The sequence below is a fragment of the Neovison vison genome, chromosome 10 (assembly GCF_020171115.1).
Source record: "Neovison vison isolate M4711 chromosome 10, ASM_NN_V1, whole genome shotgun sequence".
In the NCBI taxonomy this organism is placed as follows: Eukaryota; Metazoa; Chordata; class Mammalia; order Carnivora; family Mustelidae; genus Neogale; species Neogale vison.
Genome location: NC_058100.1, coordinates 55,073,145 through 55,089,121, shown reverse-complemented (window position 1 = coordinate 55,089,121; position 15,977 = coordinate 55,073,145). Strand labels below are relative to the sequence as shown.

General features: G+C 45.7%; 1 protein-coding gene across 2 annotated transcripts in view; it reads right to left on the bottom strand.

The window, feature by feature from the left end:
• The window catches only part of LOC122918650 (quinone oxidoreductase-like protein 2), a 29,023-nt gene extending 15,193 nt beyond the window's left edge, over positions 1–13,830 (bottom strand). The window contains exons 1-9 of one of the 2 annotated variants that reach the window (XM_044267347.1): positions 13,778–13,830; positions 13,590–13,698; positions 11,252–11,348; positions 9,885–9,943; positions 9,278–9,343; positions 8,504–8,613; positions 6,970–7,051; positions 3,124–3,305; positions 452–680 (exon numbers count right to left, since the gene is read on the bottom strand). In XM_044267347.1, the coding sequence (XP_044123282.1) occupies positions 452–680; positions 3,124–3,305; positions 6,970–7,051; positions 8,504–8,613; positions 9,278–9,343; positions 9,885–9,943; positions 11,252–11,348; positions 13,590–13,698; positions 13,778–13,827 (984 nt within the window). In that variant the 5' untranslated portion in view covers positions 13,828–13,830. The remainder of the gene's footprint in view (positions 1–451; positions 681–3,123; positions 3,306–6,969; positions 7,052–8,503; positions 8,614–9,277; positions 9,344–9,884; positions 9,944–11,251; positions 11,349–13,589; positions 13,699–13,777) is intronic. The other variant, XM_044267348.1, reaches the window with a different exon arrangement.
• Positions 13,831–15,977: the final 2,147 nt, after the last annotated feature.

Sequence of the window (15,977 nt, the reverse complement as noted above, 5' to 3'; positions counted from 1 at the left end):
AGAACTTCAGCTTAGATCATCTGGTTGGACTTGAAAGCGTCTGTTTTCTAAAATCAAAGGTCAGGTTAAATGCTTCCTTCTTAGACTGTGTGTTACAGAGTTCACAGTTCATATTAACGCGGGTAAATGATTTTCTAAAGTACCATCACTTCCCTCTGCTTAAGAAACAAGTGACGCAGGGAGAGCCCTCAGAATCCAGCTCCTCCCTGGTCTGGGCAAATTTAGCCTCCCAGGTGGCTCCCTAGGCCTGAGGCGACCCCCATACGACTCAGAAGACCTGGTGAAATCCCAACCCCTCACAGCCTGTGAGACCCCATTATTCTGCACTGCCTTTGTACCTTTTCATTCCATAAAAGGAGGATTCATGGAAGCCAGAGAGAAACTACCCAGTCATTTGACACCGATTATGTCCTGGTGTTTGGCCACATCACCTCCTTCAAGAGCATCTCACCTCCTCCAGCTTAAAAACTGCTCCGATGTGTGGCTGGATGCGCCCTTGCTGGCAATACTGAAGAGCCGAGGATAGGGTTCTGGAGAAGACGGGAAAGCTCTGCTCTTTGTATCGGCCCCAGTACAGCCCCATGGCTGAGATATTCTTCAAGAGCAGAAGGTTGGCTGGCACAGAAGCAATGTTTCCTCCAGCAAAACCCACCACCACGATCCTGCCTTCCCACGCCAGGCTGGGGGAAGAAAGGACAAGGAATAGAAATTATTAAAAAAAAAAAAAAAAAAAAAAAGCAACATATAAATAAAAAACAAAACACCACAATAGAACATAACAAGTGTTAGTGAGCATATGGAGAAACTGGAACCCTCATGTACTCTTCATGGGACTGTATAATGGTGCAACTGGAAAACAGTATGGAGGTTTCTTAGAAAATTAAAACTAGAACTAATGTATAATCTGGCAATGCCACTCTGGGTCTATAGCCAAAATCCCTGAAAACAGGGTCTCGGAGAGAGAGCGGCACTCCTGTGTTCACAGCAGCCCTATCTACTGTAGCCAAGAGCGAGAAGCAACCCAAATGGCCATCAACCGACAGACGGATAAACAAAACGTGTTCTCTACCTACAAAAGAATATTGTTCATTAAACAGGAAGGAAGTGCTGTCACATGCTATGACATGGATGAACCTTGAGGACATTACGCTAAATGAAATAAGCGAGTCACAAAAAGACAAATACTGTATGATTCTACCTACATGAAATATCTAAAGTAGTCAGATTCATAGAAACAGAAAGTAAAATGGCACTTACCAGGGGTTGGGTGAAGGGAGAAACAGGAATTGATGTTTAATGGGTTCAATGGGTTTAATTTTAGATTTGCCAGGTGAAAAAGTGATGGACATCTATACCACAACAATGTAAATATACTTCACGCTACAGAACTACATACTTAAAGATGGTTAATGTAAAAAGTGGTTAATATTGAAAATTTGACATTATGTATTTTTTCAACCACAATAAAATGTGTAGAACGAGAAAAAGCAATCTACATTAACTCACAGAGATAAAAAGCAGACGTTAGGGTAGGTGTGGGGGGGAAGAGGGCAGTTACTATTCAACAGGTAATAGGGTCTTTGCTGGGGATGGGGACACAACATTGTGAGCGTACTTAATGCCCCTGAATTTTATACTTACAAATGTTTAAAATGGTAAGCATTAAGTTACATATATTTTTACCATAAATTTTTTTTAATCTTTTTTTTTAAAGATTTCATTTATTTATTTGATGAGAGATCACAAGTAGGCAGAGAGAGAGAGGGAAGCAGGCTCCCCGCCAAGCAGAGAGCCAAATTTTGGGGCTTGATCCCAGGACCCTGAGATCATGACCTGAGCTGAAGACAGACGCTTAACCCACTGAGCCACCCAGGCGCCCTTTATCATAACTTAAAAAAAAAAAAAAAAAAAGCAACATGCATTAAACCCCCAGCTGAGAATTCCTCTTGACCTGACAAACAGGCAGGCGCGAAGCATCCTATAGCACTTCGGATTCTTCAGTAGGAAAACATAAAAATAAGCTATAAGCAGGGCACTGGGGGTGGGGGCGTGGGGGTCAGTAAGTTAAGAATTTGCCTTTGGCTCAGGTCATGATTCCAGGGTCCTGGGATCCAGCCCCGCATCAGGCTCCCTGCTCAGTGGGGAGTCTACTTCTCCCTCTCCCTCTGCCTGCTGCTCCCCCTGATTGTGCTCTAGCAAATAAATAAATAAATAAAAATATTTTTAAAAAATTTGTAAACATCTTTATATAGAATATGTGTATCTCTGTTTGGTTTCACTTTTTGCATTTCTTCTTTAGAGGGAAATGAGAAGCACTTGTGGTAACACTTGTGATAATTGGTTATCCACTACCCAAAAGGCAAGAGGGGCATGAGAGTTAGCAGCTCTCTGTCGTGGCTCTCTGCGGAGTCAACATCCTCCTTCCCTGGCTTCCCTGAGCACAGTACCACCCAGTACGGTACAGGTATGCTCAGGGGCCAGAAAAGCAACTGGGACCCTTGGGTGGGTACACTGTTCTGTCCGCTTCTGTTTCTTCAGCTTTAAACTGAGATAAACCAAAAAATTGTACTTGCCAGGATGATGGGAGAAATAAAACCAGTATTAATGGAACACTCCAGAGACCCTGGTTAAAAACAGAGTGAGAACTGGTGTGAATACAACAGTCCCATTAAAACTCTCTGGCTGCTTCTAAAACCAATAAGATCAAAAGAGTCTGTGCTTTGGCGCATGGTGAACTAGGGACCAGGTTATTCTAACATCTGAATGATGATCCAAAGAATTACCAATTACCCACAATACGTATATAAAGAAGTTAATCGGGGCCAGCATAGCTGAGTTTAACACATGCGTAATTTCTAAAGCATTCAATATTGCCAGCTAGAGAATCTGCAGTCATTTTCTGGATATTTTCCAGTTGGATATCTTGTTTTTCTATATTTAAGCATTTCCTGATTTTCCCTCTGCTTCTATTCCTTTTCACACTCCCACTCAGCTGTTCTCGTTGATGCCGAAACCTACAGGAAAAGTGAGCAGCAAAAATGTAAGGCCAGAAGGGAGACAGGTCTGGAAAGTTTCAGCAGATCCCCAGGTCCAGCCCCCTTCTAGAAAGACCACCACACGCACCTGCGGAGCGCCTCCAGAAAGACATCTCCTCCCACAGTGTCGATGGCCACATTCACTCCCGCACTGCCCACCAGCTTCCTCACTGCCTCCTTCAGGCTGCCCTGACTATAGTTCACAGTGGACTGTGCACCCTTCTGCATTGCCAGCTTGCACTTCTCGTCGCTTCCGGTTGCAGCTATCACCTGCACAGAAAACGCAAAGTTTCTGATGATCCAGAATATGTAGAAGAGAGGCTCACCCTACCCACCCGGCGTCCCACCAAAGGGTATCAACCAAGGAAACCAATGTGACCTTGCCGCCCTCACATCAGCCTCAACCCCACACATCAGGGCCGACACTCAGCACCAGCACACTAGCCCCCCACACCGGCTGGCCATGGGATCCACATTTCCAGGAATCCTGGAACCCCAATGAGTCTAGCTAGAAGATGACTCAGGAGACACTCAGAAAGTCTTCTCCAAATAGGGCTGAAACCATCATTTTCTGAGCACTTACTGTGAGTGAAGTCGTGAAGATACCCAAGCTTAGAGTCAAGATAGCAAAGTACAGCAGTGTGAAGGTTTGGGGGGGGGGGGTATGAGGGTTGCAGAAGTGCAAACGAGAGGTAGCCAGTCTAGATCGCGATCTCGAAAAGCTTCTCGGAGGGTAAAACATGATTCAGTAGGAAGATGCTGACGTTGGAAGGACCTGAGTTCAAATCATGACTCTGCTACTAACGAGCAGTGTTACCTAAGACAAATGATTTAGTAAGAACCAATACTTACATATTACTATGTGCCAGCTTCTCCTCTAAATGCTTTACATATATTCATAACTCACTTAATCCTCCTAATAGCCCAATGATACACATACAGTGAGCATCCCCACTTTAGAGATGAAAAACTGAAGCAAAAGAAGTTTTAAGTAACTTGCTCAAGGTCACAAAGCTAATGGGAGGCAGAAGTGGGATCAAGCCCAGGTTGTCCATCTCCAGAGTTCATGCTTTTAACCTCTACGATGCCCACCAGCTCTCCTAAGCTTCAGTTACCTCATCCAAAGAAACAAAGAAACAAAGAAAATTTGTTTTAAAAGAATTTTGTTTTAAAAGACCAATGGAATACTGTGCAAAGGGCCCTTGGAAAACAAAATGTTAGATACATTGAATCTATTGTTACACATACACCATCATTTATTCTATTTAAACCTCATAAGAACATTACGGGGGAAGTAAAACGACATCCATTCTATAGATGGAGACACAGACCTAAAGGTTAAGTAATTAACTCAGGCTTAGCATGGTAGCAGGTGGTACAACCATTCAAACCCCGGCCCGCCATGCATTTCCACTCCATCAGCCTGGAAGAAAACCATCTTACGGCCTGGCAAAGATGGCCACGGGCCCTACTGTGAGGAAGTCTGGGGTTTGGGTCTCCAGAAATGCTTCCAACATGTAAGCACTGCCTACAGGTGCCCTACTCCTGGATAGCACACACTAACCAGGGCAGTTTGGCCCCAAGGTGACATTTGGAATTTGCATCCAAACACACAAGATCATCAGTGCCCTTAGAAGACTTCAAACCCACCCATAACTATTTGAACCTGAGAGCTACCCTCAAGTACCTTCACACAGCGCCACAGAGGGTAGACACCAGCCTAGGGTCAGGGAGTTGACGCCAATCTCTATTCTCACAAGGGTGCCAGCGAGAACAGCCACAAGCCCCTGTCTCCCCTGGTGCCTCACTTTCTTCATCTGTGAAGTAGGGATAATAAACACTTTACCCACCTCCGGGGGTTTGTTAGCAGCAGGGGTAAGATAATTGGTGTGGAGTCACTTTGAAAGCAATATGAAATGCTGTAAATGCAGGTTGTTCTCAAAATAACCTGTTCCAAGTAGGTGGCATGATGACATTTTAAAGTTGTTTTTATTATTTTGTTGTTGTTTGCTTTTGCTGAGAACCATTATGGCTACTGAAGAATACAGAGCTTGAATTAACTTTAGTATCTGAGTTGAAGTGAATTTTTCTCTCACTTAACCTACTACCACTAATCAAAACAAATAGTGCAATTTTATCTTCCTAGAAATGGTAAATAACCAGTGGTTCTAGACAAGGAGGCTAATTTTGGTCTCCCCACTGAGAGGTGCTAAGAGCCTGACTTTGACATGAAACGTGTTCATGTTCCATGGAGAGCCTCCTGGTAGCTAAGACTGCTTTCAGAACTCACATGTCCTTCCCAAAGAGAAGTGACGAGAGCAAGGAGAGATGCCACCTGAAGAAATTCCAGAACAATCCAATTATCTCCAAACCTGGGTATCTCGGTGCCTTCTGGATATCCCAACTGCCTGCATCCCAGAAACCTCACACTTAATGCTTCCAAAACTGAGCTCACCATTCCTTCCTGTCTTCTCAACTGCAATAAATGGCAAATCCACAAGTTAACCTAGTTTGCTCCTTCCCACTCAATGTCTAATAATAACAGGTTCCCTTTTTAAGAGATTCTTACCAACATGCCATGCCCTCTAGCAGGCGTACTGCACATGTAATTTCAATATCCCCACAACAGCCCCGTATGAGGAAAGCTTGATTTCACCCGTGAGGAAACTGAAGCAATTAAGCTAGAGGCAGTGTTGGAATCTGAACCTAAGTCAGAGTCATTTCAAAGTCCTTGTTCCTTCAACTGGATGAGGATCAAACTCTATTTTCTTCTACTCTAGTCTCTCTCGATTCATTTCCGGTGCCTTGGCTCAACTATCACCACCGCCGGCTTCGACGGCTCCAAGAGGCTGCTCTACTTCCTCCAGACTGTCCCTGACTTTGCCCCATCTTGCATCCCCACTGCTAACAGAATGAACTTGGCAAAATGCAAATATGATCACGGTTCTTCCCAGTTTAAAGTTCTTAGTGGCTCCTGAGAGCTTCCAACAAGGATTCAAATTCTTCAGTGCCTCATGATCGTGTCTCTGCCTACCTCCCTAAAGTTATCTCCCACCAATCCCCACCGCCCAAATCCTTTGCTCCACAGATGCTACTTGCCAACTCCCTGAATGTATCCTGGGATGCTCCTTGTCTCTATCTTCTGACATGTCCTCCCCGCACTAAAATGGCCTTCACCTCCCTTCTTCCTCTATTCAACTGCGACCAGTCTTTCCAAAGTCACCTTAAATGCCTACGGTCTCCAAGAAACCCTCCTTATCTGACACCCACAGTCTCAGAGTGAGACCCCTGAAGAGATTTGGGTCTTTCTTTCCTTTATTCTTTCATTCAGGAAATAGTTATTGAGTGCTTACTATGGTCTAGGCACCGTGCCAGCTGCTGGGACTACAGTAATGAGCCAAACAGACACTGTCCCGGCCTTCAGGGGGATTCCAGTCAAGCAGGAGGGAGACAGTAATCCCATCATGACCCAAGGAAAGGATTAGCCACACACTGAGGTGTGTACCATGAAAGAGAAGTACAGGAGGTGAGCACACCATCTACAAACAGCTGGGGGAGAGGGGTGGCAAGAGAGATTAACTCTTCTGAGGGACAAAGAATCCTTCCCTAAAGAAGTGACATCTGTGTTTAGACCTGAAGTGCAGAGGGAGACAGTTCAGAAGAGCTTTACAGGTAGAAGGAACAGAATCTGCAGAGGCCAAGAAGCAAGTCGGCTCTTGCCAGGTTCCAGTAACAGGACAGATGAGGGAGCTACTCCCATGTCCCCTCACCAGTCTGCAGGCAAATAGAAGGCCAGACCCTCCTCTGGGTGACTTTATATCCCCAGGGCCTTGCCCATGACATTAATGAGAGAACAAATAAACACATTCTATGTCTGAAAACTGGAGGTATGATTTTTTTTTTTTTTTAAACAGAGACCCCAACATGCAAACACCTGAGCCTGAAGAACGTTGGTTGCCACATCTATCACCGCCAGGCCTGTGGCTCCAGCTGCTGCCGTCACTAAAACAGTTTCTCTGCAGAGAAAGATGAACGTTACTTCAGAAACCTTCCGACAACCTCCAATCATATGATTTCATGGACATTTAAAAGCAAGAAGAGAGAGGTTTCTGGGTGGTTCTGGGTTAAAGCTTCTGCCTTCAGCTCAGGTCATGATCCCAGGGTCCTGGGATTGAGTCCCACAGCAGGCTCTCTGCTCAGCGGGGAGCCTGCTTCCTCCTCTCTCTTTCTCTCTCTCTCTCTCTCTCTCTGCCTGCCTCTCTGCCTACTTGGGATCTCTCTCTGTCAAATTAAAAAAAAAAAAAAAGGCAAGAAGAGAACTTAAAGGCCGTTTCATTCAGCCTTTCACGGACCCCCATTCTTTAGGCTTTGGGGCTGGCTTATGTATGTGGCTGCTTGATTAGTGCAAATTGGGTCCAGGAAGATTTCCCAGGAAAAAACATTCCTTCTTCTCTCTAGGGAGCCTCTTCCTCATGACAGGCACAGCCTTTCCCTTGGGCTACCACTCCAATTCCGGCTTCAGAAACTCTGTCCTAAGATCACTGTCATACTAAATGCTGCTGAATTCTAGAAGGTGGTGATGAGGGAATGGCCCCCGCTCACCTAAAGTCACCTCTGTGGAGCAATTCTTGCCCTAAAAAGGGCAAGAGGCATATATTTCAGGTAAAGTGGGGAAACTCCTGCATCTTTGAGTTTGAAATATCCCAGTTAGGCACACCCAACCATGCCCCACAGAAACAAACACCACAGGACTCCATTAAAACCAGACTGAAACAAGTTTACATAAACCAACTCTCTAAAGTGTAAGGTTTGGGGCATCTGGGTGGCTCAGTTGGTTAAGCGTCTGCTTTTGGCTCAGGTCCTGATCCTGGAGTCCCAGGATCCAGTCACAGGGCTCTCTGCTCAGCAGGGAGTCGCTTTCTCCCTCTGACCCTCCCTCCTCTCATGCTTTCTCTCTCTCTCACTCTCTCTCTCTCTCAAAGGAATAGATAAAATCTTTTTTTTTAAAAAGGGAGGTTTTCAGGGTGCCTGGATGGCTCAGTTGATTAAGCGCTGCCTTCAAGTTTCTGAGATTGAGCCCCACGCCAGGCTCCCTGCTCATGAAGGAGCCTGCTTCTCCCTCTCCCTCTGCCTGCCTCTCCCCCTGTTGAGGTGCGTTCTTTCTCAGATAAATTAAATAAAGTATTTTTTAAAAACAACAACAACAAAAGAAAATGTAATGTTTTCTAGGAGGTGATCTCCAGAGTGGCCCGATTTGTAACAGCTATTTCGCCAAATTCATACTGGCCAAGTTCACAGTCTATCATTCCATCTAAGACACTCGGGTCACTACCTTCCTTTGGCCTTTCCTCACACCAACTGAACAAGAGCCAAAGGTTAGGGAAGGGAGAGGAAGGGGCAAGGTCTTACTGGGCACTTCTGATCTCAGAAAGAGACATTAGCCCTGGGTTGTCTATAGAGCCTCTCACCCTGGCCGAGTGCGTGCCCGATGCTCCAAGGCCAAAATAGCAGTGCCATAAGATACAGGTAGGGCAGCAGCTTCTCGGAGGGGGACCTTTTCTGGAATCTGCCACAGCATCTGTGAAAAGAGCTAACAGTCACTTAGGGATTAAGCACATGTACCTGCCCATAAAGGCTGCTCAGTAAACATTATGATTTGGGTGAGTGATTGATCTGTGAAGGAACCATGCCTGTCAGGAGCTAAAACCCAAGAGAAGTCAAAACCAAGCAAGCTGTGATGGAATTCAAATCCAAGAATTGGACGGTTCTCTGTCCGTTTTACCTCCATAAAGCGGGGGGGGGGGGGGGGGTGTACTCTTCACCACTAGGGGCCGCCATTCACATCCTGTACACGCCTACCCCACCACCCGGGCTGGTCCCGTTCCCAGGACCACCTCTTTCACACGCTTGATGTCGGGGAGAAACCTATTATATCTAGCTCATTGCCCCGGACCAGTTTTTCTACCAAAACTACCCATGGTCCACTCGGACAGCCAGCCAGTTGCTCCAGGGGGAAAAATGCCCTTCTTCATCTCAGTGTTCACACAAAGCTCTGTGCAAGGGTTGTCACTCAGATACAGAAAAGGTCTTTAGCATTTGAAAGAAAGAAGTACTTGGCTCAGAAACAAATACAAAGAAAGGGGGGAAAGAAGGGTAACAAGGAATGAGAGCTAGGTGGAGGTTAAAGGAAAGAAAAGAGGAAAAAAAGATCTCCAAGCAGACATATTGAGAGCTAGGGATACCTTTTGGTCAATGACGCATTCTTCAGCCATAACATTAAAGCCACTCACGCCAATAACTCGATCTCCCTGAAGAGAAAATACCATTAAGGTCTTGTTCAAATACATTGCCTTGCCATTTACTGCTTTCCAAATTAATCAAAGAAAGAAAGAAAATCTTTTTTTCTGACCCTATAAGTCGCAGGTTGGCCTTAATTATCTATTCAGAGTTAATGTTTAGTAAATAATTCAACCATCTTCTCAATACCCCCATGAGGGTGCCAAGACAATGTGAGCACATTTTGGACAGGACAGATTGAGGAAAAAGTTGAAATAAATTAGAATCCCAGAATTTTTCTCACAAGAGTCTGAAACTTGAGAATGTTCTATCCTCTCAGTAACTAGAGACTGAGGTGCCGTCTTCTTTAGAAATAAAAGGTTTTACGAAGCCAGGAACTTCCACTGGCTTCCTTCCTCCAATTCAGAATTAGTTTCTTCCGCCTTCATCTTGGTTTCCCTCTAGTGTCCGCTGACAAAGGCCAAGAGAAGCAAGACCCTTTGGCTACAAATGAGGTTAGCACATTTCTCATGGCTACACATACATCAATTCCCTCGATTTTACCTCACTCACCTCCTTCACTATGCTGACATCGGTGCCTATCTCCAGTACAGTCCCAGAAAACTCCATTCCTAAAACAAATTGTTTAAACACTAGGTTATCTATAAAGCCCAGCACCACAGAGACGAGAAAAGCCTGACCAACAGGCCATCCTATCCACTTTCTAGAGCTGAGAGGGCTTAAGTGCCCTCCCCACCCCTCCACCATACCCCAACACACCCCTCCCCACTCGGGGAAGAACACTGCATCCAAAGCACAGGAAAGTGAACTTAAGATTTCATGATCAGAACCTGAAAAGCGACAGCAATCCCATTCTTACCAACGGACAAATGAAAATTTCAAGAATGGGAAAAAACACCAAGCATCACACAGGTACACGAGTACTTCTGATCCTGCTTCACTGGGCCCTTGGGGTCCTTACGGCACTCCGATTACAATGTTCACCATATGCATTGATCTGTTTCTGAAAACTAGGAGGCCCTCAAGGACATGAACTATATTTATTCATACAGTACTTGGCTCAATTTGGATAAACTGATGTTGTCTGTTCTTTCCTCTTCCACCTCCAAAATTTCTGAATTTAATGATCATACATTTGCCACTTGAGCTGCCAGAGGAGTAACTCAATTGATTCTGACATCCCCCGCCCCATCCAGCATGTCAGCAAATAATACAAACAGAGGAAAATGATTCCAAACGCTGAGACACAACCAAACACCCCAAGGCCAAAACAGAGCAACCATTTTGCAATCACTGTATCCTTAATAGTACACGTCTGTATAAAATATACACATACTACATACACAATAAGCTACACTTCTTTCTCCTTAACTAAATTTCAACAACAAAAAGCAGTCATTTGTCCACATTTTCAGGATCTAAATGTAATCAGATTGAGCATAATTACAATCAGACAGTGACTGCTAGAAATGTATAAACTCTTTTTCTTTTTTCTGATCCTCTGATATTAGATTTCTTTGGGAATGTGTTTGTGAGAACTGAGAGTTTTAGCTGCAAACAGATGTCTGTGCTCCTTCAGTGAAAAACCAATACTGAGGCACTCACAAGGAATAAAGGGAAATGACGAGGGCCAATGAGGACTCCATGATATGTAAAAATTCATTTGTTCATTTATGCATTGTTAATGTCTTTATTGAGCATCTACTACCAACCAGGTGCAATGTTAAGATGGGGGATAAAACTAGGGGCGACACAGTCAAGGGGCTCCCAATCTTGTGCTTCTCATCAGGGGTGACTGACATATATGAAGCATCACAGCAAGGAGGCAAGCAGCACCAAGCGTTACACCTGAGTAGCACACGGTTCTGAAAACTCTGTTGCTTCTTTTCCGAGCAGTCACTTGGCCCCTCCATACTCACCCGGTGTGAAGGGAAGTTGGGGCTTTTCCTGATACTGACCACGGCAGACCAAAATGTCAGCAAAATTAACTCCACAGAAATGGACATCAACTCTGACCTGCAAAGGAAACATAGCGGCAGGAGGTGTCTGGGAGGCTCAGTCAGTTAGGCATCTGCCTTCAGCTCAGGTCATGGTCCCAGGGTCATTGGATGAAGCCCTGTGTTGGGCTCCCTGTTCAGCGGGATCTTTAGGAAAAAAAGGCAAGTGGTGTGGGGTGGAGGGGATAGCAGCAAAGCAGAGTGGTGCATGGCTATGGAGACAAAGTGCATTCAGTTGCATCAAAATACTTCCTGAATGTCTGCTATAAGCCATGTACTGAATTAAGTGCCCGAGTGCAATCATGAGACAAAATGCACAAGGTTCTTGCCTTTACAGAGCCTTACAGAGCTAAGATTATGGTAGATATCTGATATCTGTATACAGCCATCCCACCTGAATGTACTCCATCTAGTCTGATCTCAAAAGCTAAGCATAGTTGGGCCTGGTTAGTACTTGGATGGGAGAAGACAGACATCAGCCAAGTAATTGTGATAATTTATGTGTTAAATTACAACTCCTACACAAAATGTTAAAGAGAGCACTATATGGTGCTGTGAAAATGCGTAATAGGGTGATTTAACCTTTTGTTGAAGTCAGGAAAAAAGTCTCTGAGAAAGGAACACTTGAACTAAGAACAGCTAACACAACCAAACATGATGGCATGCGCAAAGGCCCTGTGACGGGAACAAAAGAAAAACCAGTGAGTGTAGAGCGCAAAGAGGAGAAAGAGATGGGGCTGCAGAGCAGGGACCACACTATCTAAGGATGTGTAGTCTTTACTGAGGCTCTGGGTCTTCACAGTAGGAACAGTGGGAAGCCATTAAAGGATTTTAAGCAGAAGAGTAACATGACCAGCTGTTCTGAGGATCAACAGTCACTGTGGAGGCCAATTCTAGATCCCCAGCTTCTATGCTTCACGCCCATGCTAGAGCAGAGGCAGGCCTGCATCAGTGTAACCAGCACGTTTTCACTCGGTAAGCCAGTGGTTCTCAAAATCTGGTTCCCAAACCAGCAGCTTCAGTGTCACCTGGGAACTTACTGAAACATTCAAATTCTTGGGCCTCACCCCGACCTAGGGAATCAGACACTCCGGGGACAGAGTCCAGCAATCTGTTTTAGCAAGCCCCAGGTGATGCTGACAGGCTGAGAACAGGACCGAGAAAAAGGAGAAAATGAAGGCTGAGAGAATCACTGACATTTCTCATTTAGGACAGAGGAAGCCATGTTGGTGAGAAGACATTTCTAGGGACAAAATGCATCCATTCAACGATGTTTTGAGTGTCTGCCATGTGCCAGGCCCTATTCTACAGTATGAGGAGTTGATGGCGAATAAACTCACAAGAGACCCAACTCCCATGAGCTAATTCCTTAGGAGGCAGAGTCTGGGCAAAGAACAGACTCTTTGACGCACCAGTGGTTGACATGTATGGCCCATGTAGGGCCTCAAGCCTCTCCACCTTTGATTCAAGGATGATTCAAGAATAAATGTCTTTCAGCACATGAATCCCAGGAAGCAGACCGGCTGCCATCACACGCTCATTCAAATAATCCACTTCGCAGCAGGGACCCCCCTAGTGAAGTTGACACATCAGGACTGCAGCCACGAGCCTTCTCTCACCAGGGGTCCCCAACACTGAGGCTCACTACTTGCTTCACCTTGTCAGAGGTTCTCATTCTCCATTCGAGATGACATTGTGTCACCAGGGAGGTCACCGGGCAGGGCCAGAGTGACTTCCACATTTCACTGGAAATGCCCACAATCCTAAACTAATCTCACCCCAAATCAGGACACTGCACCAGAGGAGAGCACAAGGCCCGTACTCAGAACTATAGGACAGAGGTTACCGGACTGGTCTGGGGGAGGAGGGAGGACAGATCATTAAATGCTGACACTGAAGGGGAAGCCAAGGACGGGGTCCATTTCTGTGTATTAAACCAAGAACCTGCAAGGGGTTATGCAAAGTCGTGTGCAAAGCAGAACTGTCGGTTTCTAAGGCAACAGCTCTGGGGCCTTCCGCAAGAGGCCTACATCTGAGTTTGGGGGAGCAATCTTCCCTCAGCTCTGGTGGCCTTTTTGTGAACCCCGAAAGGGCCCTTCCGGACCCGCACGGAGTTGCCCTCCAGGCTCCCGGTCGCCCCCTAGCTGAGCACTTGGGAACTCCATGCAGGACCGAAGCCCGCGGTGGGTGTGTGGCGGCCGAGCGGAGAGTGAAAGGGAGCGTCGGGGGGTTCCCGGGAATAGGCCCGTCACCACCCTACCTCATGAGGCCTGACAGGGCGGGAGGCGACCTCCTCGATGGCCAAGGGCTGCTTCAGCTCGGCGCAGAGCGCGGCGCGGTAGTGGCGTCCACAGCCCGGCCCCGCCCTCCTGTAACACAGAGCAAGCGGCGGGTTACGGGGGGACCCCCGGCTGCCTTTTGGGGCTCAGGGGAGAGTCGAGGCCCCACCTGCAGAGCCACGTCCGAGGCAGCCACGGGCCTCGAGCCACCGCCGCCATGGCCGGGAGTAGAGCGGCGCGCGAGGCGTGGCCCGAGGGGGCAGGAAGCGCGGAGCGCGGCGCCGGCCCCGCCCCGGCCCCTGGGACCGCGGAAGAGTGGGGGGGGGTGGGGGGGGGCGCCCGGGGCCGCGACCAGACCCGGGCAGGCGGCGGCCTGGGTCACCCCACCCGCAGGGCGCTGTGCTGCGCTGGGGTCTGAGCCCCTTGGGCCCCGCCTCTGGGTGCTGGAGCTCGCTGGAGAGAAAAGAAAACAAAAGGAATAGATCAGCCGAGATTAAACTCGGTTGGTATTTTACTAGCAATTTGGGAAACTTAAAAACCACACTTGATGGCATGTAAATAGCGGTTCTTAGGTTCTCCGCACTGAGAAATCCTAAATGCACAGGTAAAGGCCTCAATGTCCGCATCAACACCTTGCTGGAGTTCAATTCTTGTTACTAATTTTCTCACACTTCCGGAACTATTTACGCTAAAATTATACAGTTACTAGTAATCCACCGTTGAATGATTTTAGTATTCAGATCCAAAGAATACTTTCAGTTAAAGGCAGGCCCAAAGCTGGTGGTTTTTATATTCTTGATGCCTCTATTATGCCTGGCACATATTAAACACTCAATAATTGACTCAATGACTACTTAATTCCTTGGTGAACAGGTACACTCTGCAAAAGCATAACAGTACAATCTGCGAAATATTATAAAACGGGGTAGATTTCTGTTGCATCAGTAACCAAATGTTTATATATTAGCAAGATAAGAGAAGCAGATAATTCTGGGAAGAATATTTCATTTGACAGCTGGCTTTTAAACACACCTCAACGTCTTTTTTTTTTTTTTTTTTAAGATTTTATCTATTTATTTGACAGAGAGAGAGATCACAAGTAGGCAGAGAGGCAGGCAGAGAGAGAGAGAAGCAGGCTCCCTGCTGAGCAGAGAGCCTGATGTGGGCCTTGATCCAAGGACCCTGAGATTATGACCTGAGCCGAAAGCAGAGGTTTAACCCACTGAGCCACCCGGGCACCCTCAATGTCCTTAAAAGACATCTGGTCAAAGAGCATAGCCTCTAAGGTTCCAGCTGAGCTCTACCACCTATCTGTGTGGCTTTGGAATTACAACTGATGGCTGTGGGCCCCAGCTTCCTCCTCTGTAAAGTGAAAGCGTTGGACAACACAATACCCGAATTTCTAAATTCTTTCAATTTTTTGGTGGAAAATAGTCCAAGATAGCAAAAGGAATGACCTGGAAGGAATGATCACGGGTGGAATGAAAGGAAAATAGCAAACATGAAGGAGTGATGAACCTCTGAGATTATAGCCTAGAAGCTGAGGTAAAAGAGGAATCCAAGAAGCAGGCCCCCACCACAGGTGCTTAGTAGAGGTCACGGCCAGAGAATCTGAAAAGTCATTTTAGCCCTCGACCCCCTCAGGAGAGAACTCGGGCATAAGAGGAACATGAACTAGAAAGTGAGAAGACAAAAAAAAGTTTGTTTCCAATGAACTGGTTTGGGAACTTTTAGTGATTAGGCACAGAAAATCAAGCCAGGAATCAAAATGAACATTCTGGTTGCCAATAACAATAAGCAACAAGAAATCTCAAGTTAATGAAGTGTGAAACAAATGAAGTGTGAGGACGAAATGAGTTGTTATGTATGGAAAATGTATTGTAAAATATTAGGTATCTATACAAGATATAAGGCAAACAATTTTCAATTGAACTCCTTGAGAGTAACAACCATTTCTTAATCTCCTTTATGTTTGAAGTGCTTTGTGCATGCAACACTTTTAGGCACTTAATACATGTTTATCTTACGAATTGTTAAATGAGCACTCAATTATCTAGTATCAAATTTCCAGATAATTGGAAGTATCTTTAAGCATCAAGTTTCTATTTTTGATTTAGTATTTTTATGGAAATTTTTTCTATTGTGGTTTTCATAATATCCTTGTCATTCTCAGGGAATAGAAAATCAGTGAGTTTTGGGGAAATCTATCAATGCGGCATTTTCCACATCTAATGGTATCCAAAGAAAATAGTAAAAGTCCCTTTAAGAAGAATCTTGGAGGGAGATGAAGGTATCTAAACTAAAAGAGGTGTTTTTAAGCATTTATATGTAAAATAACTTGCACATTTCCAAAGAGCCTCAAAGGTAAG